A 21,106-nucleotide genomic window follows, 5' to 3' on the forward strand; every position below is an offset into this window, starting at 1 on the left:
TGTCTCCATTATACTCCAGGGCCCAGGGTATTTGCTGTGCAGCCACATTATCAGGGGAAGAATCATGCTTGAAGGCAAAGGAAGATGAATGGCAGGCCAGGGTCACAGCCACGCGAGCCAGCTGCATCTCAACACCAGACCATTATCCACCCCACACCAAAGATAGAAACATAAGAAATGTTTTCATTAAGGAAGTCTGCATTTCTTCCAGGCTTCTAAAGAGCCCAGTTTTCTCTTCCCTCCATCATTAATCAAGCCAAGTGGACTGTTCAGGGAGACCTCACAGGGGCAAACAGCAGGAACTGACCTCCGACCAGATCCTCAGACAGGCTCTGGTCAACCAGCAAAGTCAGACAAACAGCCGGCAGAGGGTCCAGCTGGGAGGACAAGCTGACGCCCAGATGTCGCAGCTTGAGAAATCCATCCCCAGGCGAGGCCTTTCTGCCAGACTGCTGCCAGCCTGCCCATCCTGAGACAGGGCACCACAGCCAGGCCTGGCGAGGGAGCAGATGGTGGCAGAGGGCAAAGGAGCTGGGGCTCTCTGCTCATCGGTGAATCCAAGGGGATGGAAGGCAGAGTGGGGAAGGGCATTTGTCCGTACCTGAGGCTCTCTGGCCTCCAAACGTGCATGTGGACATCTGTGGCCAGAACAGCAACCGACTGCAGCCAGAGAGACCACCTGCGCAATTGTCTCTGACAAAGGCATTGAGGATCGTGCCCCGCCATGCTCCCGTTATGCTTCATGACTGCTGCTACATATTCCACCAGGGTGTTTAGGGTAAAAAAGGAAACCAGTGAAAGTGACATAAAGTCCAAGATAGCGGGTGGCCCGCTGCTACTCCAGAGAAAAGGATTCTACTGGCAGGCTGACAAACAACTTGTAGCCAGAGAAGAATACAGAAAGCCCTAACGAAATAGGGGCATGTGGGAAGGGGGGGTTTCCACATGTTTTAGTAGACTGAGCAAGGGAAGAATTATTCCATCTATCAAGCCATTCAACAATTTAGAAATTCACAAAGAGGAGAAATTCCAACCCGAGGGAGCATTTTATAATAATACCACATTAGCTCCCACAGCTTAATTCAAGGATCAGGCTCCATGGTGACCAGACAACACAACTTCTATCAGTTGTCCGTCCCCCTTTGGAAGCCCATTTGAATAGAAATGACATGACAATGTGACAATATGTCTGTTGCAGCCCTGAAGTCACCGGACAGGGCAGTTCTGAAGATCAAGTGCTTTACAGATTCTCCTCTCAGCAAGGCTGCCCGTGAAATCTTAGCAAAGTCTCAAGGTTCTTCCAGACTGGTTATCACTTTTATTACTGGCTGAGTCAGACAAGCTCTAAACCAACTTGTCAAGAGAACAAGAATGAGAAATACCCAAATGAGACAGTGCTTTGTAGGGGAAAATAAACAACAGCACACCGGCAAATGCAAAGCTTTTGGAGCTACTACAAGTCACTTATTTTGGTATTTTTCCTCCAAGGGACTTTGTACTAAATAGGAATCAAATTGATTTGCAATAATGGTGCTTGGTTGGCTCTGGAGCACAGAAAGCTCTGACCACAGGACTAATAGAAGAAGATGGAGTTTCTGAGACCAGTGCAGTGGAGAAGCCAAGAGATAGACGATCTTGTAAAAACTACCCATTCTTGATGGTTCTCCTGAAAACATCTAACTCAGAATTATCATCCCAAGAGCAGCCGTCCGGGGGAAGAACTAAAAGATGGACTTGAGAGCTCCACTTCCCAAAGGATCTTCATTAATTTCATCAAGACAAAGTTAATAATCCATGACACAAATGTTTTATTTTTTCTTGAGTTAGTTGTTCTAAACATGTTAGAGTCTTTTTCGATAAATCTCACAGCTAGAGGCTAGTAGAAATTAGTTTGTCTTCTATACTGTCATTAAGAAATAAAGAAGTGGTAATAGCTACTTGGGAAACTCGAAGAGAATGGCTTATAAATGAGATGAATCTAGGAGCTGCCCAAATGGTTGTTGGGCGGGGTGAGTAAAGTAAATCCGTGTATTTCCCTCTCACCACACCCCTTCTCGAGGCAGAGGCAACAAATGGAGATGGAGATTCCTTTCATAAAGTTCTTCATTTACATAAATATATATAAAGAGACTTCTAGAGACAATTTAACTTGTGTTAAGATCTGCATTATTAACAGATCCACCCCATCAGTCCTTACTGAGGGTCTCCAATGAGCAGAGTCTTGTAAAAAGGGCTCAGTGGGTCTCCCCAGACATACATGGCCTCTCCTCTCCCACAAAAGGCAGCTCTGCCTGAGTGCCTGCAGGAGTGGTGTGGACAGAAAGCAGTACACAAGGCCTGCGATATGGGTCTAGACCCAAAGGAAACTCTCTCCTACCTGCTGTGTTGCTCTTACAGAGCATGCTCAGGGGGGTGCCTGGGTGGCTCAGTCAGTTAAGCTTCTGACTTAGCCTCTAGTCATGATCTCACGGTTCACGAGTTCAAGTCCCGCATCGGTCTGCTATCAGTGCTTTGGAGCCTCTGTCCCCCTCTCTCTCTGCCCTACCTCCAGGGGTTCTCTCTCTCTCTCCCTCTCTCTCACAAAATAAATAAATAAATTTTAAAGAGCATGCTCAGGAAGACAAGTGGATTATACCTTACAAAATTAAAAAAAAAAAATGAGGGGTGCCTGGGTGGCTCAGTCGTTTAAGTGTCTGACTTCGGCTCAGGTCATGATCTCACAGTTTGTGAGTTCGAGCCCCGCGTCGGGCTCTGTGCTGACAGCTCAGGGCCTGGAGCCTGCTTCGGATTCTGTGTCTCCCTCTCTCTCTGCCCCTCCCCCGCTCATGCTCTGTCTCTCTCTCCCAAAATAAATAAAGATTAAAAAATTTCTTTTTTTAAATGAGACCATGTTTGCCGGAAACCCCGAACACACCTGACCACCTCCTCTGTAATGACATGAATAGGTCAGTCTTATTCTAAATGCTTTCTATACATTCCCTCACTTAATTTTTATTATGTCCCTAGGGGGTAGACACTTTACATTCCAATTTACGGGACAGGAAATGGAGGCACAAAATGACAAGTAAATAATAAATATTTCGTTAGTTACTAGAGTTCCTGGGATTTGAACCCACACAGTATGGCTCTTGAGCTGCTGCTGCTGTGCTGCTGCTACTCTTACTATTATTGCTGCTACTGCTATTACTACCAGTACTGTTACTGCACCGCTATTACTACTCCTGCTGTTATTACTACTGTTGCTACTACTAACACCACTCCTGCTACTACCACTGCTGTCGCTTCCACCACCACAAGATGTCTCTGATGTCACTCTTCCATCTTGCTCTTGATGGAGCGCCTGGGTATCAGCAGGAACAGACAGAGGGAGGTAGGGTGGCCAGGGTTCCAGGTGTGATATTGCATTTACCATATTGATGATAACCAGCCACACACCTCGGAGCTGTGCCTTTGTTTACCCTCTTCACAGCTGTGGGCCATGTTAGTATGCTCTCCGCCAGATTCCTCATCCAGCCTGCCAGTCTCCTTTTCTCTCCTGTCCTCCTGGACACATGCTTTGCATCTAGAGTATCTAATATGCCACCAAAGAGCCCACATTTTAGTCCGTGAAAAAATAGGGAATCATAGGCCTTAATAAGAAGAACTTCCATTCTCCCACCACCCACAACCTATACAACACATACTTGTGCAGTGGAAAGGGGCCCCTCCTGCTCTCCTCAAGTAGAAAGAGTGCAGTGACCAGGCAAGAACTGGGAAAAATGGATGCAGCGGTGGCGTGGAGCAGGGACAAGGCTGGAGAGGGATGAAGCCCATCAAGGAGAGACCACGCCTGGGAGTAAGACCCTCCTAGGGTCTGACCACCCAGAGAGTGATGGGGTCCCCGCACCCTCCTGCCCCAGGCGAGGATACAGGGATGGGCACACACTGACTGGAGTCAATCATCTCACTCTGCTTCCATCCATGTCGAGAGTGCGGAGATAAATGCAGAGGCCCAGTGAAGGGTACTTACTTGGTCCTGACCTCTTCTTCCAAGCTCCAAAAAAGGAAGAATGCAGAGCAGGCCAGCAGCATCCAAACATAAAATCTTGCATTAAGCACCTTCCACCCATGACCCACATGCCCAGGACTCTCGGGTCCATGAGCCCTGCAGGGGCCTTGGTCAGCTCTCTTGGCCAATCAATCCTTCACCATGTTAGAAAGACCCCAGACATTGTGGTGGCTCCTGGGAGCAGTGGACATGGGGGTAGTGGGAATTACTCCAGCTAAAATCTGTGTCTGCTACATTCCCTCCTCCACCAAGAACATATTTCTAGTGTTTACCATCTTTTAGGGCATGTTTCCCTTCCCCCTCCCCAAACATAAGATTATAGAATGGATTTGACGCTTTGGCAAATTACACATGTACCCAGACCACTCCAGAGATTCTAATAATCCCCCTCCCCAAAATGTGTGCCTCCTGATAAGGTTAATACCAAAATGTCCTGGGATGCAACAGATACTCAGGTGGTAAATACAGCATATCTCTGTCCTGAAACCTGATTTCCACTCGTCATGCCTGGCTGGGTAAAGAAGGTATAACTAGTTTCAAATGCTGAATGGCAAGCATATCACATGCACAAACTTCTGGGTAATTTCTGCAAACCCAACTGGGAGAAATTTCCTTCTGTTATGTGTCTCCCACCAAGCATCAAGCGAAAGTTTCCTTATGCATGGAAGTCTTAATGGAGAAGTGGATTCTGAGCTGCCAATGGGCAGTCTCCACTGTGTTTCATTGTTATCCTCAAACATCCAGAGGGTAAACGACCTCTCACAATAGGTACACAATTCGCCATCCTACTCCCTGGCCCCAGGAGAAGCTAACCCTGATTGCATGTTTGGCATCAGGTGTGGTAGAAGTACTAACCGGAAGCACTCTGTACCTGTTGCGTTGGATGGAGTACAAGAGCTAGGCATGTCATGGTCCTGCCCTCGGGCCTCCCCCCACTCAGCTGGGACTCCAGGGATGTCCTGGTTGGCCTACACCTTAGCACTCAGCAGATGAGCTGGGACACTCCCTAGTTGTTTCACAAGAGCTATGTCTGTATTACTGACTTTCTACAGGGAAGACCCTAAAACAGGTTCAAAATGCTGACTCCCCACAGGAAGGCTCCATCTCCAATCCTGCCAGACGAACTCATCACCCACAAAGTAGTCAGCACAGAAGCTTGAGAGACAGTAATGTCTTTACTCCCTGAACATGTAACTTTTAAATACAAGAGGCACCCAGTGAGCTCATATGGCCCGTCTGCTGACAACAGGCATAATTGCCTGCTAATGCGGCTCAGAGGCACTGCCCAGTTGACTGGTTTCAATTTCAGCAAATGACAGGGTTCCAGTAATTAAAGTTGGTGGGCAACAGTGCTCAGCTGAAGCTGTGGCACATCTTTGCCCGTTACCTGCGGCAGGCCAAGGGCATGAGTGAGACTCCCTTCTGGAGGGAGCTTGACAGGTGAGCACTGACCTGCAGCATCTGGAGGTAGCCTTCCTGGGGGTCACAGAGCAGGGAGGAGATGCGGTGGTTGTTCCTCATGCATTTCTGGTTGTCCTTTGCAGATGGGAAGATCTGCCGGACCACAGTCATCCTGCCAAGGGCGCTGTGCACCAGATCCAGGATCTCTGGGTCGCTGATTTCCTGGGAAGATAATCAGACCCATGCTTACCATAGACTCACAAACTGCGCCTGCAAAAGGCCCATCAGGAGGTATCAATAGCCAACAGCCTAAATAGACAAATGGGTCAAGGGACTGGGCCCACGTCACACAGTTCATTAATAGGCTATTTTAAAATAATACTTGCTAACCCTCAAATACACACAGAATTACTCAACAGCTGTCCTGAAGACCAGAAAAAGATGTCTGTGGCCAAGCCACCAGTGCGTTAGCTTCTATAGGGTCCAGCTCTGAAGAACCCATGCTGTCAATGTCATGGTAGGCATCAGTTGGAAGTAAAAGCTAAACTTCCTGTTGGGGGTCATCTCCCTGAGAGAAACAAAACTGGTTTTCTCAGACAAAACTGACCAAAATGCCATGAGTTTCCCTTAATTCTTTAATGATTAGCTTTGCTTTTTAAGATCCGCATACAAATTTTGAAAATATATCCACTCATTCATTCACTCATTCATTGCACAAAATCTGCCCAACATCTCCTGTGTGGTTTGTTCTGTACTAAGTACTGGGGACACAGCCTTGAATGAGTCAGGCCTAATCCCACCCAGTAAAGCTCAAGGTTTTCATAGCATGAAATAGGCTGAGTGCTGCAATAAGGAAATCTAGGGGCACAGGAAACCCATTGTGCTTCCATGTTAGATGTCTGCTAAGCTCTTTACACACATTATCTCATTTGGTGCTCACAACAATTTCAGGAATTCTAGGAGGTACATCCTATTACTATCCCATTTTCACTGAGCACTTTCAAGCATGGAAATAGTAAAGGCAGCTGGCCATAGGGAGCTCCTTCCAGAACGAGGCTTCGATGAGGAATTAGCACTGAAGCTGAACCTGAAAGATGAACTTGTTAGGCAAAGTGCTCAGAAGTGTATGTAGAGGGAAGGGGCAGTTCAGAGCTGAGTCAGTGGCAGTGCTGCTGAAGACAGAGGCAGCGGGTGACACCCTGTGGCACCGGGTTCCTGGAGTGGCAGCAGGGCATGTGAGTGCCTCGGGCAGAAAGGTGCAGTGGTCACACGCAACCCTCAAGCTCCTGTTCAGGGCCAGATGTGGGGGAAGGGAGAGCAGGCCCAGCTAAGGGCAGTGAGGAGCTCTGGCAAAGTTTAGGTACAAAGCAGCTACACTCAGATTTCCATTTCAAAACCCTGTGGCTGCTTGCCATACAATGATATGAGAAGACAAGAAGGAATTAGAACTGCTTCAAGGCTAGGAGCAACACAGGAATGACAAAAAATACAAACTAACACAAATAAAGGGTTTTAGAGGTGGAGTCAGGTTAAGAAAAGTTCTTGTTTATTGTCTCTCAAAAGGGATGGCTAAATCAGTGCTTGGTTGCAAGTCAAAATTTGAACTGTGAATATCCATGTTTTAAAATAGGTCTTAAAGGGGCGCCTGGGTGGCGCAGTCGGTTAAGCGTCCGACTTCAGCCAGGTCACGATCTCGCGGTCCGTGGGTTCGCGCCCCGCATCGGGCTCTGGGCTGATGGCTCAGAGCCTGGAGCCTGTTTCCGATTCTGTGTCTCCCTCTCTCTCTGCCCCTTCCCCGTTCATGCTCTGTCTCTCTCTGTCCCAAAAATAAATAAAAAACGTTGAAAAAAAATTAAAAAAAAATAATAAAATAGGTCCTAAATCTTCCTCCTTACAGATGACACATTCTAGCTTTGAGGCAATGAACTGGTATAAGTGGAGGTAATAAGGTTAGAAATTAGTGATGGGGAGGGTTCAAATCACTTAAACAAGAATGTTGATGGGTGAACTGGGGTAAAGTCTCTGTTCCAGGAACTCTCTTAGGAACCTGACATAAGCATGAAGACTGGCCAGTTGAAACAACATGCTGGATCTGGGAGAAAGTAAGACATTGAGAGTCATATCCTTTTAGAATGATCAATAGATATAGTTCCCAAGGATGTGGAAATGCAGTAATCTCAAAAGAATTCAAGTAAATCTGGGTTTAAACTACTAAACTTTGTATTTCAGACCAAAGACTATTTCAGGGAAGATAATCTTGTTGGATTGGGACCAACAAGCCCAGAGGTGGGGGAAAGTGCAAAGGTGAGATGGGCCCAGAACCAGCTAGGCTTCAGGAAACAGAACACAGACTATAGTTGAGCAGGATGTTTGCACTCTGCTCGTAGCTGCCTTGCTAACAGGTCCCCTGCCCTGAGCATCCAACAGTGGGGTGAGGGAAATCACATTCTGATCGAACAGTATGTAGGGCCATACGAAAGGGCAACGATGGGCCAGTTAGCTCTACTTGGAGAAGGAATACAGAAGATTGGGGGAGGAAATTGTTTTTAACTCAAAAAACCATGAGGTCAGGAAGAACATAATTTGAACTATGCATAAGAGGGTTAATCAGAGCCTGCACACCTTGGAGAGGAAACGGGGAGTCACATACCTTTTGTTTTTCTCACATACTCATTGATTGCAGAGCCGTTGTAGAGGCTCTTTTATTGAACCTCTCCTGCACTCTCAACTTCCTGGTAGGTCAGTGACACTGCACCCCAAGCAGGACCCTGCAACTCTGTAGGGAGTCTGACTTACAGGGTACACAATACCTTTCTGGAAAGCATGCCCGTCATCTTCCCTGGCAACCTACAGCAGAATCAGGGGTGAGTGGCTAAGTGAGCCAAGGGCAGCCCCAACATAATGGGGTGGGGGACTTTGCTCCTGCTCCCAGCTGCTGTGGTCTCTATACTGTTCTTTCTCCATTCTTCCTGCCCAGAAATCCTTACAAACTTGGCACAGTTCAACCCAACCCATTAGCTGCATCAATAAGGATCTCTGCAGACCCAGTCTCCTGTGGCCCAGTTCTCATCCAGCCCCTCTGGGTCAAAGCACACACACCATCTTCCAGTGTACTCCTCCCTGCCTCCCCATCCTTCTGGGCCTATTCTTAGTGTCCAACACAGAGATAGTTGCAATCAGAATGTAAGAAGTGCAGGTAAAAGAACAGAAGAACAGAAGCAACTCCCTCGGGTCCCTTGAGGGCAATAAAAAGAGTCACCTCTTCTCCCAAGGATGTGTCCCTCCCCTCGGAGAATTCCAACCCTACACCATCTGTCAATTCCAGGAGCTCTGTGTCAGGCTCTCTCCCGTGCTGTTGGTACCACTGTGTACCAACAGAGTACAGACAGGGGTTCATTCACTCCCTGCACCCAGCCTCCACAGTGGGCCAGCCTCTGGACCCATGTGAAGACATCCAACCTCTGGGCCTTCCTATGGATGCAGAAGGCTATCCACACAGTCACTTTATACAACCCACCTGGAGAACAAACTTTCTCTTTGTCCCAGTTAAACATTCCTTCCAGAGAGTGCTGGTGATGAGCCTCAGAAGAAAGACAATGTGTATATATATACTGTGTGACCTCCACTACCCTCACTAAAATCAGCAAGTCTGCAGTAGCAGCAATAATGTGTCATACCCAGATGCCTACTGGGGTGCACAAGCTCAAAATAAATCTTGCTTTTGTTTTATGACTTTGTAAGTTTACACCGCGAAATATATCTTAGGCACAAACATTACATATATTAAGTATGAATAATCAAATGATCAGTGCGCCTTCTGCCAAACTAAGAAATGAAGTATACCCTGCATCTTGGTTGGATCTCTCCCCCCAAATGCTTACCCCTTCCTCCTTACAAGCAGCTAACTTTGTCATGCGATGAGTTCTGTGTATAGCCCAAATAATGTATGACTTTGTCTTATACATTTTTGTTTAGCTTTGTGCAAACTAAACCATCTGCAGGTCCCCTGCGATTGTGTTTTAACACAACTGGTTCTCAAACTTTGTTGTGTATCTGCATCACCTCAGGAACTCGATAAAATGCAGGTCCCATCCTTCACCCAGCAAAGTTTTCTGTTTTCTCCGTGAGCTCTCCAGATAATTCCAATACTCAACAAACATTTAAAACCCACTGGTTTAACATTTTCCTAATCTGTTCATGGCAATGGGTACAGCTTAGTTTTATCGTTTTCTCAGCTGTACCCTACTGCCCTGTATGCCTCTGTCACCATTAATCCACCTGAGTGTTGCTTACCATTGGAACATTTGTGTCCGTTTGCTACTACAAAGCTTCTGTGCACGTTTTCCTTGTGCACGTGTGTTGGTGACTTGTATGAGAATTTCTCTAGGATATATACCTAAAATTAGAATTCCTCAATAGGAAAACATAAATATGTTCAAATTTACGTAGTAATATCAAATCTCCAAAGTTATTGTACCAATTTATAATCATGTCTGGTAAAGAGATTTCCTGCACCCTTCCCTGCACCTGACATTATTGTAGGACTTCCTAATATTTGTCATCCTGGTAAGTATGAATTGGTGCATCATTGGATTTTGATTTCTACTTCCCTAATTCTTAATAATATTAAATATCTTTCATATGTTTATGAATTATTTGTGTTTCTTTTCTTGTATTTGTGTTTTTGTCCAATTTCCATTGGGTTGGGTCTCTTGCATATGGATTCATGGGACCTTTTTTTTTTTAATTCCAGATAATTCTTTGTCACATGTTATAATTATCTTCTCCAGTTTCTAGAACATTTAGTAGAATTGGCCTATAAACTCATTTAACCTGGTATGTTCTTTGTAGGAAGATGCTTTATTACTCACTAACTTTCCTTTTGTATATAGGGATTTTGCTCATTTTTCCTTCTGTCCTTAGTCATGTTTTCTTCTAAAAATTCAGCTATGTTGTCCAAACTTTCCAGTTGATTGGCATATGTTGTTCACAATGTCTCTCTACTTCTTCACTCTCTAATGTATCCAAAGCCATGTGCTCCCATACATTGCTAACAATATTTATTTGTGCCCTCTCTTCCTCTGATGACAGAAGTTTATTTTATAAATACTTTTTAAAAGGTAAGTTTTGACTTAACTGATACTTTTTTATGTGTTAGTCTTCTGTTTCATTAATTTCCACTCTATTATTTTTCTAGTTTCTTTGGATTTATTAGGTGTTATTTCTCCAAATGTTAAGGTATGCAGCTCGGCTGTGGAACCTTACACGTTTTTTTCTTTTCTAATAAAGTGGTTAAGACAATAAATCTACATCCAAACATTGCTTTAGCTGTGTCCCATAAATTATACATACAAATTGTATCACTCATTTTAAAATCCCATTTTGATATATTTTTGACCCATAAGTAATTTACTAGGGATTTTTCAAAATTTTCCAAACATTAGGGTATTCTTTTTACTATCATCCTATTGATTTCTAATTTAAATGCATTGTGCCCTGAGAACATGGACTGTTTGAAGCTAATCTTTTAAAATGTATTGAACTTTTGCTCTGTGGCTTATCACGTGGTCAGTCTGCATGAATGTTTCATGTGCATTAACTGTCCTGCTGTTGTTGGTTTCTGTGGTCTACTTTTAGGTCCATTAGATTAGGAATTAGTCTATTTCTTTCTGTATTCAGCCTATATTTTCAAAAATTCAAAAAACATATTCTCAGTGTTTTATTAGTTATGCATAAGTGGAGAACTATAACTCCTTGCTGAATTGAATCTTTTATCATTATTTAGATATCCTCTTTATTTCTAGTAATTCATCTTGCCTCCTACTGTATTGTGTCCAATATTAATACAGTGACACCAGTTTTATTTTGGTTACGAGCTGCCTGCTCTAACGTCTTCCGCATCTTTGCCATCATCCATCTTTCTCTGTCTCACACTTAAGTTGGAGACTATTATAAACAAAATATACTACATGTTTTTTACATCCATCTTTGACTTTTTAGTAGAAATCTCAATCCATTTGTATTGGACTATGATTATCTATACATTTACATTGATTTGTACCATATTATTTACATTACATCTTATTGTATCTTTTTTGTGTGGTTTTTTACTTCCCCTTAGAATGATTTTTCCCCTATTTTCATTATTTTACCCTCTTTTGGAAGTTTTTTTCTCTATTTTTTTCTTGGTTATCTTAGATATTTTTAAATGCATACTGAACAAAGCATGAGGCTAATCAGTATTTTTATTCTCTTCTCTTCAACATTTCTTTCCAATCACCATCATCCTGACTAATGTGATAATAATATCCAGCATTTTAATTCTTTCTTTATGCCTTCCTATTACATATAATTCCTATTAGTTTCCCATTACTTTTAGAATTTCCTTTAATGTCGGTTTGTTAGTGATAAACTTAGTTTTTATTTGCTGGAAAATACCTTTTGTAATCTCACTCTTGAAAGATAAAAATCACAGTTGATTACTAGTTTCTCTTAGCACTCTGAATTTCATATGACACTATCATCTGCCTTCCATTTTTGTCCACTATATCTGTTTCCTATGGTTGTAATACCAAATTATCATAGACTTAGCAGCTCAGAACAACAGAATTTTATTCTACACAGTTCTGAAGGCTAGAAGTCCAAAATCCGTTTCACTGGGCCGGAATCAGATGTTGGCAGGGATGTGCTCCTTCCAGAGGCTCTACAAGAGACGGTTCCCTGCCTTCCACAGCTTCTAATGGCTTCCAGCAGTGCTTGGCCTGTGGCCACATCACTCCAGCCTCTTCCTCTGTGACCAATTGCCTTCTCTTCTGTATTCTTAAATCTCCCCATGCCTCCTTTTATAAGGACACTTGAAATTGCATTTAGGACCCACTCAGATAATCCAAGATAATCTCTCTACCTCAAGATCATTAATTTAAACACTTCTGCAAAATCTCTTCTGCCATGTAAGGTAACACACAATTTCCAGGGATTTAGGCCCTGGATATCTTTGGGAACCATTATTCAGCCCACTACCTCCAGACATTAGGAATCCATTTAACTGCCATTTCTTTGAAGAAGACCTGTGTTTTCTCCCTGGATGCTTTCTAGATTTTTCTCTGTCTAATGACGTCTCTAGGCATGGATGTTTTACTTTTATTTTTATCCTTAGGATTCCTAGATCTGGGGTTTAGTTTCTGTCAATAATTCCTGAGAATTCTTGACCATAATATCCTTTCATATTATTTCTTCCCCATCATTTCCTATTTCCTTCTAGAAATCCAATATTATCATTCTATCTTCCATGTGTCTATATCTCCCTTTCATATTTTCCATCCCTTTGTATCTCTGGTATGTCTTCTAAATAATGTCTTCACATTTTCCAGTTCACCAATTCTCTCTACGTATGTGTCCATTTTGATAGTTAATTCATCCTTCACATTTTTTAACATCAACTATTAGTTTTTTTAATTTCCTGAAACTGTTTATTTTTCAATTCTGCCTCATTTTTAAATAGCTTTTATTCCTTGCTTATGTTTCCAGCATCTATTTTTAAACATATTTCAGCATACTTACTTAATAGTCTATGTCAGATAGTTATAATATCTAAAGTTATTTGAGATCTGATTAAACTGTCCTTTTCTCCTCCCTGGCTCTCACTCATGGTGGTTTGTTTCCTTCTTTCTTTCCTTTGTCTCTATATTCCTCTTTCCTTCCTTCTCTCTTTCTCTCTCTTTTTCTTTTTTTCTTTCTTTCCTTCTCTTGTGTGTACTCTTAGTTTCCTTAGAACTTCCTTATGAATTCCTTGAAGTCTGACTGGAATTCACATTACTTTATTTGCATTCACTTCTACAACCTAATCTACTAAGGTTAGAGCACTACTGATCTACAGCCATTGAATTTAATATTAAACCTTCCTCAGAGCTTCATTAGGCACCACAGGTGGTATGACTTGGGTCACAAACTCACATGGGACTCATCAATTGTCAAGAAAATTCATTCCCATCATGCAACTCCAAAGTCAAGAGAGAACATTTCCTTGCTATTCCCTTCTGTGCAGTGAGTTCATTTCTAGTTAGCCTGTATACCAAGGATCTAAGTTTCTAGCTTTATGAGTAAATCTCTCATTAGGCCCCACATCTGATTGGTTCGTACACTGATCTCATGTGTTTTGTGCCCCCAAACAGCCAGAAAAATAAACGTTCAAGGTTTCTGCAGTTTGACCAATAGATTCAAGGCCAAAACTAAATTTGAAGCTCATGTATTTCCCAAAGTTTCAATTTTCACCTCATATTAGTCCTCTGTGGACATTACTTTTGACTGCTAAGTGATCCATTTCAAAATACTTTTAAAGTATATTATACCCTGCTTTTCTAGTTCTTTTCCATTTGGGGGCATCATTCAGGCTAAATACTACTAATCCTTTTATACAGAATTTTCTTTTCTTAGAAGAATGACTCCACCCTTTTCCTGGGACACACACCCACCTCCCAAACTCCTCATATGTTTTGGCTGTATGACTAACTAAACCTCAGTTATCATGCTACAATTTCTATTTACTTCATTTGACTGCCTTTCTCTAAGTTCTTTGTCATTAATATTGGAAGGAGAGCCATTTCTGAGGGACCCAAGAGAAGCACGTGCAATCTTCTCCATTTGCTCAAATCCCAATTGTATTCTTCAATCATCTCCCATTGTGCATGCAAAAAGGTAAATATTCTGCAGGTCCCAAATTAATATTTTGTCTCTTGCTCCAGAAACATTTCCCTAAATTACTGTTACCTTGCCCTCCTGCAACCTAATAGCTTCCCCCCATAAATCGTCTCTCATCAATATTGCTCACTCAAGAGATCATCTCTGTGAAAGATGATGGCATCTTGGACTAGGGTTGTTGCAAATGGACCATCTTTAGACAGAGCTGAAATGCTGAAGCTAGAGCGCATGCTGACTATGGGATTGGAAGAGAGCGATGGCAAAGATCGCTGAATCTTTTTTCAATGTAAGAAATATTTGTAGTTTGATAACAAAAACATTGTAACAGCTAAAACAAGCAGAGGAAGAAAACGGGGATAGAATTGCCAGTGAACACCCATTCTTCAAGTTATCAGCAGGGAAGAAAGACTCATGCCTTGGAGCATACTTAAAGGAAGATTTCTATGAACACAATAAAATGTGAGACCGAATAATAAAAATACTCACTGCCTCTAATTTTGTCCTGAACATGCACACTGAAACCTAGACTATCTTCATTTGGAGGCAAGTAAATTATCAGGAAACCTCCACACATCTCCTTGTACAAAGAGGTAAGACTAAAGAAAAGTCTGACAAATTCGAAAGAAAAACCAATCCTCACATCCTCTGAGAAGGCATTACTTAATTCACTGATTGAAAGCAAAATTGTCCTTCATAGAGGGCACAATAAGGAACCAAATGAGACCTGATTGCCTCCATTCAGAGACAACCTGTGTCTCTAGCCAGGGCCTCTGGCTGCTTGGGGCTGGGGGTGGCGGAGGGGGGGGGCTGCAATTCCAAAAAAATGTTAAGCATACAAGTATGTGTGAATTTTCCTGTGGAGAAAGCCCATGAGCTGTATTCAATTTTCAAAGAGGACTTTGACCCCAAAAAGCTGAGGAACAGGCAATACCAAAGCCAGTAATGGTTTTGAAAGTGCCCCTTGTTGCTAACTATGGGAAGAACAAAAACGATGAGGAAACATCAACAGAAAAATTGGGAGTTTTCATGTCTTTCAGATTCCTCTGCTTCCTCCTCACTTCCACACAGGCCTCTGAGGTAATAACAAAAACCAGAGGCAATGGGATTTACATGATGAACTATGATGCAGCTATAAAAATCACTGAGTAAACCCATAATACTACAGAATCACCTGCACCATGCAGATAATAGAGTTAAGGAAGACAGACCAGAAAGGAAAAAAAATGAAGAGCAAGTTACAGAATGATACATCAAATATGGTACATTTATAGTAGAGATACGTGTAATGCAGTAAAAACAAATGTGAAGGACACATGGCAGCTTCAAGAGAATGGTTGCCATTGGGGAAATAGAGGGGAATAGCAAACTGATTTGCTGCCTCACTTGCAGTCTTGCCCCTCCTCCCCTATGCTGCCATAACCCTAGGGTGAACAGCTGCCCTTCCCTCCACCATGGGATTTGGGGTGGTGGGACGTCATGACCGCTGCACCCACAACCACAGGTGCATCCTGCTTGCTCTGAGCCAACCTGGATGGTCCTACTACTTTAGGCAGTCCTTGGAGAGGGGACACAACTCTATTTCTGTTCAGATGTGAAGGGGGTTCTCCTGGAAGGAGTTTGAGATGGTTTGTTCAATCCTAAAATGACCACCAAGAAAAGACAGCACCTTTCAGCCTCTGGAGGTTGACTCATGGGGAAATTCCATTTGATGGTGGGCCAAGCACACTGAACACAACAGACCCCTGAGGAAACTAGTTAGCTTCTGAATCACCCTGCCCTGTAACCTCATGACCTACCTATGAGCCTCCTCTAAGGTGAAACGATAAAGCTTCAGACCATTTAATGAAACTAGATTCATACTTTTCTATTACTTGTGGTAAAAAAAAAAAAAACAACCTGACTGACACAGAATTTAATGGGACTTAATGTAAGTGTGTATAGACAATTATATCTGAAATGGTCAGCTTCTCAAAAATTGAGATCTCAAATATGGCAACATTTGAATGATGGACAAGGTGTTTAGATATCATGCCCTGTACCTCTTGGAAATTTTTATTGAAAACAGAGAGAATCACTGAAGAAGCCTCACTCCATGTCTGCTTGAGTAGCAAAGAGGATAAATTTTCATAATGAGGAGAAATCTTCAAAATAGCAATTAAAATGGTAAGGATCTCCTTTTTCTAAATACACGCTTTGGCAAACCTGATGCAAAACTCATGCACAAATAAGTTTCTGTCTGATCTTTAAGACTTCAGTAAAATTTCTGAACCCTCTGATACCAGGGGAAACTATTATTAAACATTTATATAGAGCTCTAAACTTATATAGGGCTGTGTAATCACATTATTAGTCATTTCCTTTTATTCTTTAGAAAGGCCTAGATCTATCAAACATCTGTGTGATACCAGCATTATTCCATTGCTGGAGAAATAATAAAGTTTGTTTCCCTCCTAACAACCATAGTGCCAGTAATCTAAAGTTGATGATAGTAAGGAAAACTTCACAGACAAAGCTGGCTTGAGAGAAGTTGAGAAAAACAGAAGGAAGATTCAATAAAGTCGTGATTAAAGATTTCCTCCCACTGAAGTCAACAGGCTTTTTAGAATGTCTGCTGTTTTCAGATCCCCACAGAGTGCTTAAGGCAAGGCAAGCTAAGGCTCCATAGAGACTAGGACATCCTGGTGAGGTGGAGAGGGTGGGAGAAAGCTGCCGAAGCTTGGTGCTGGTTACATTTCCAAGACAGAGAAGGTGGGAGGAGGGCACTTTCTGCATGGTGGTTCTGACCAGAGACATGCTGTCTCATTCATCATCCCCTAAAAACTCATGGGGTATGCAGCAGTCTCCCTATTTTACACAGGATATGGAAAGTTGCCATAGAGGATGCCTTTGCTCCCCAGAGTGTGGTCCAAGAGCCAACAGCATCAGTATCAACTGGGAGTTTGTTAAAAAAAAAAAAAAAAAAAAAAAAAAGGCAGAATCTCAGGCCCCACGATGGACCTATCTACCCAGAATCTGCATTTTGACAAGATTCTCAGGTGACTCATAGGCATGTTCAAATTTAAGAAGCACCGGTCTATATTATACAGTGAAGTGAAAAGAGTGTCGAATCTGGAATCAAGTGTGTATGGGCTCCAGTCCTAGCTTCTCCTCTCCCTGGTTGTAGAACTTGGACAAGGAACTTAATTCCTTTGAGTGTCATCTGGAAATGGGGTAACTACTTCCCCAGGGGCTCTGACTTAATTCAAAGACTTTCATCCAATGGGACCCAACATGTCTAGCACAGAGTCTTGCGGTGAGTACTTCTTACCTTCTACCTTAGAAGCTAAAGCTCTCTGTACAGCCTTTGAAGGCCGGCAAAACATCTGCCACAGCCTGGCCTCAAGGAAGACAGACCAGCCCTCTTTCTGCCCCTCTTTCCACTCCATGGCCCCATGCAGCCTCATGCACACCCCTAAGGGAGCCCATAGCAGACCACCCCAATCTGCACATACGGAGCTCTTTCCTGTCCCTCATCTCTAAGAGATCCTGGGGTTCACTTGACTCCCTGCCAAGACATCAAATCAGAACTCAGCCATCCTATCACTAAATATAATGGCCCATTAATTGAAAATTCACATGGCTTCCTTTATTTTCATAAATGACACAAATGGGTTCTGCTCACAGGAAAGCCAGCATCCTATTCTGCCTGCCCTTTTTACCCAGGGCTGCCCAGACAGGCGGCAGAGCTCTCCCCCTCATCCCACCGCCTCCATCACGGTCCATTTTCCTGAGTGGTCCAGTCAGAACGGCCAGTAGTGAGCAGCTGGTCCTGTTCCCTAAAGACCTGCCCCTAACCTTGGCCCTAGGGTGAAACAGATGTCCCCTCAGGTTCTCCCCAGGCCTACTGGCTTATCAGGAGAATCTGCAATCTCACCCAGAGAAGACCAAAAAAGTCCCCTGGGGTCTTGCATTTTTAGTGGCTCTTTTGTTCTATTTCATTTAATTGAGTTTTTATTTCATCACATTTTATTCTATTATATTTGACCATGAACACAAGGTGGACATCTGCCCTCCAATGAGCCAGGGGACCCACACATGTCCCCAACATTTACTGGAGACAGTCGGTAAAGCTTCTGGCTGCAAGTTATTTATGGATGACAGCTGGGCTGGACTGGGCTGTCTGTGAGATTTACCCCTGCTCTCTCTCTCCTTTTTTTTCTTTCATGTCTCTTACTTCCAGTTTCTCCTTTTCCATTTCAACTCCCTCTCCTGGATCTCACTCTTCCTTCTTCCCTGTGTGCCCTGCCCCCATCTTCTCCGGTCTTCCTGCTCCCAGCAACCTTGCAAGTTCTGAATTCCCACAACCGGTATCACTCACCTCTGCTCAGGCAGTTTCCCTTAATTCCAAGGGACTCAGAACATCTGAGATAGGTCAAAGCAATTCCCAGAAGTGGTTCACTGACTGCTAACCTTACCCTCACTTCTTCAGATGGGATATACCTGAAATATGCTCTATATTGGGCCTGAAACCTATTCTTCTGCAGGTCTAGGCCCATGTATTAAAAGCACTAATAATTGTAGGGACAAGCTAAAAATAGTTAGTCTGCCATTTGGAGGGAGGAGCAAATCTAGTGTCTACACAGTTCAACAACTCAGGTCAGAGTCTGAGTAAGAGTTCTCCAGGTAACAAACCCGGCAGGCAGTCACAGGCAGAAAAGTGATCCTTCACACAACCATATGTCCCCAGGAGAACACTACAGACGTCACCTGGAAAAAAGGGTGTCAAGAGCTGAATAAGGCAACTCCATTAACTTAGATCCAAAATCCATAATGAGCCTCTGGCCCTTTATTGTATACCCACAACCCTGATTCAGATGTGGAGGCACTGTGAATTCTGTGTTCCCCACAGAACCAGAAGGAAGCTGCAGGTGCTAATCCATTGCTCCATCTATACTGGACTCAGAACTAAAACCAGCTCCTTGAGGCCAAGGTGTATGTCTCTCATATTCTGTTGTCTTTCTGATACTGAGCACCAGGCCTGGTAAACACTTAGGAAGAAAGAAGGGAAGAGAAGGAGGAAGGAACGAAGGAGGAAAAGGGAGAAGAAGGGAGGGAGGGAAGGAGAGGAGGGAGGAAGAGAGAAAGGAAGCAAAAGTGACCCTCAAAAATTTTAGTATTTGAAACTCTGACCTAACTAATTCTCTAACATAAAGCCAACGCTCTTCAGTCTGTTGTTAAATTTTTAAAAGCTGATCGGGGTTTCAATTTTCAGCTTACTCCCCAGGCAAATATTCAAACAGAAAAATAAATATAATAGCCGCTGATCCTTCATGGCACTCATTTGCTTGCTTGCTACGAACCACTTCAATTATTTTGTTTGCAATACCTATTTGTTTGTCTCAGGAGAATATTTAAATCTGCTTTTATTTGTGCACAACTCTCCCTACCACCAGGAAAATGTTTCACATTACCACTTCATGGTTTTTTAATCCCCAAAGAGCTGATAGAAAAATTATAATTGTTAATTGCATTATAATTTAAAATCCTGAAATATTATTTTAAAAATTTCCAAATATGATTTTAAAATAAGATTTCATGACTCAGAGCCCTGGACTGGATGGCTCTCAAGTTTACAGCCCCATGTTTACCATATCAAAGCCCTCACATCTGAACTGGAGCCCATTGTGTAGATTTAAATGTAAAGATCTGAGAATATAAATTTGGAAGAATAGAAGGTATGTAGCATGGTACTTAACTGACCATGATGGACTCATAGGGACTGAACTTACCATTCACTTTAAATAAAAAACAAAACATGAAATGACAGTTTTCAGACATTAGACAACAGGCGTAACTATAAAGTGTTACCCCCCCCAAAAAAGAAACAAATGAAGTGAGCCTGAACTTCATGCTAACAGAGACTTTCCAGGTTGCAGCAGAGGAAAGGGAAACCTAGGCAGAGCCTGATGGCCTCCATGAGTTGAAGAGAGAGTCTGGGTTTTGAGGAAGCCAAAACAATTGCAATTCATAAGGCAGAATTCCAGAGAAGCGAGAGCTACACAGAAAATGCCCTCCAGAAATCTAATGAAAGTTCCCTTTGAATCTTCAGCTGAGTATTGGTTAGTGCATGTGAGTGAGGTAACTACCTGAGTCTAAGGAAAGAACCACCTGGAAGGATCAGGTTTAACAATCCGTAATAATGGGTCACATTAGCAACAGCAACAGACTAAAACTGTTTTTGACCTAACAAAGCTTCAAAGCAATTCTCAAAAAAATCAAAATGTTCCAAAATAACTTAACCCTGTCCTGGGGGGAGAATAGAGGTGGGGGTGGGGCATACTTAAAGAAGAAAAGGAATCAAGCACCCAACCATGTAAATTCACAATGTCTGGCATCTAATCTAAAATTACCAGGCATGCAAAGAAATAGGAAAATACTCTCCATAATGAGAAGAAAAATCAATCAGTGGAAACAGACCCAGAAATAATACAGATGGCAGAATTAGTAGAACAGGACATTAAAACAGATATTATAAATAGTATAAACACACACCATATGTTCAAGAACATAGAGGAAAGTATGTACATGACAGGGAGAAAAATAAAAGACGCAAATTGAATTTCTACAAATAAAATATGCAATGTCTGCAATGAAAATTACTCTAGATGAAATCAACAGCAGATTAGAAGAAAAATAAATGAACCTGAAAGTACCAAAACAAAAACTCCCAAAATGAATCACAGAGGGAAAAAAAAAAGACTGGGAAAAATCAACAGAGCATTAGTGAGCAATGGAACAATTTTAAGCAACCTAATATACATGTCATTTAAGTCCAGGAAATAAAAGAGAGAAAGGGAAAGACAGAAAAAATATTGGGAGAAATAATGGTTAAACAGTTTCTAAATTTGATGACATCCACACCTAAGCACACAATCAGAGAAAAAGAAAAATCTTAAAACAACCAGAGGAAAAAGATCCAAT

At 42.6% G+C, this 21,106-nt stretch overlaps 1 protein-coding gene across 1 annotated transcript in view; it reads right to left on the reverse strand.

Moving 5' to 3' along the window:
• Positions 1-21,106, reverse strand: part of GRID1 (glutamate ionotropic receptor delta type subunit 1) — a 697,306-nt gene that overhangs the window by 221,001 nt on the left and 455,199 nt on the right. The window contains exon 6 of the mRNA XM_047072607.1: positions 5,501-5,671. Within this exon, the coding sequence (XP_046928563.1) occupies positions 5,501-5,671 (171 nt within the window). The remainder of the gene's footprint in view (positions 1-5,500; positions 5,672-21,106) is intronic.

Source organism: Lynx rufus, unplaced genomic scaffold (assembly GCF_022079265.1).
Source record: "Lynx rufus isolate CCGP_SWC_20201006 ecotype Redwood Valley unplaced genomic scaffold, mLynRuf1.p SCAF_11, whole genome shotgun sequence".
Classification (NCBI taxonomy): domain Eukaryota; kingdom Metazoa; phylum Chordata; class Mammalia; order Carnivora; family Felidae; genus Lynx; species Lynx rufus.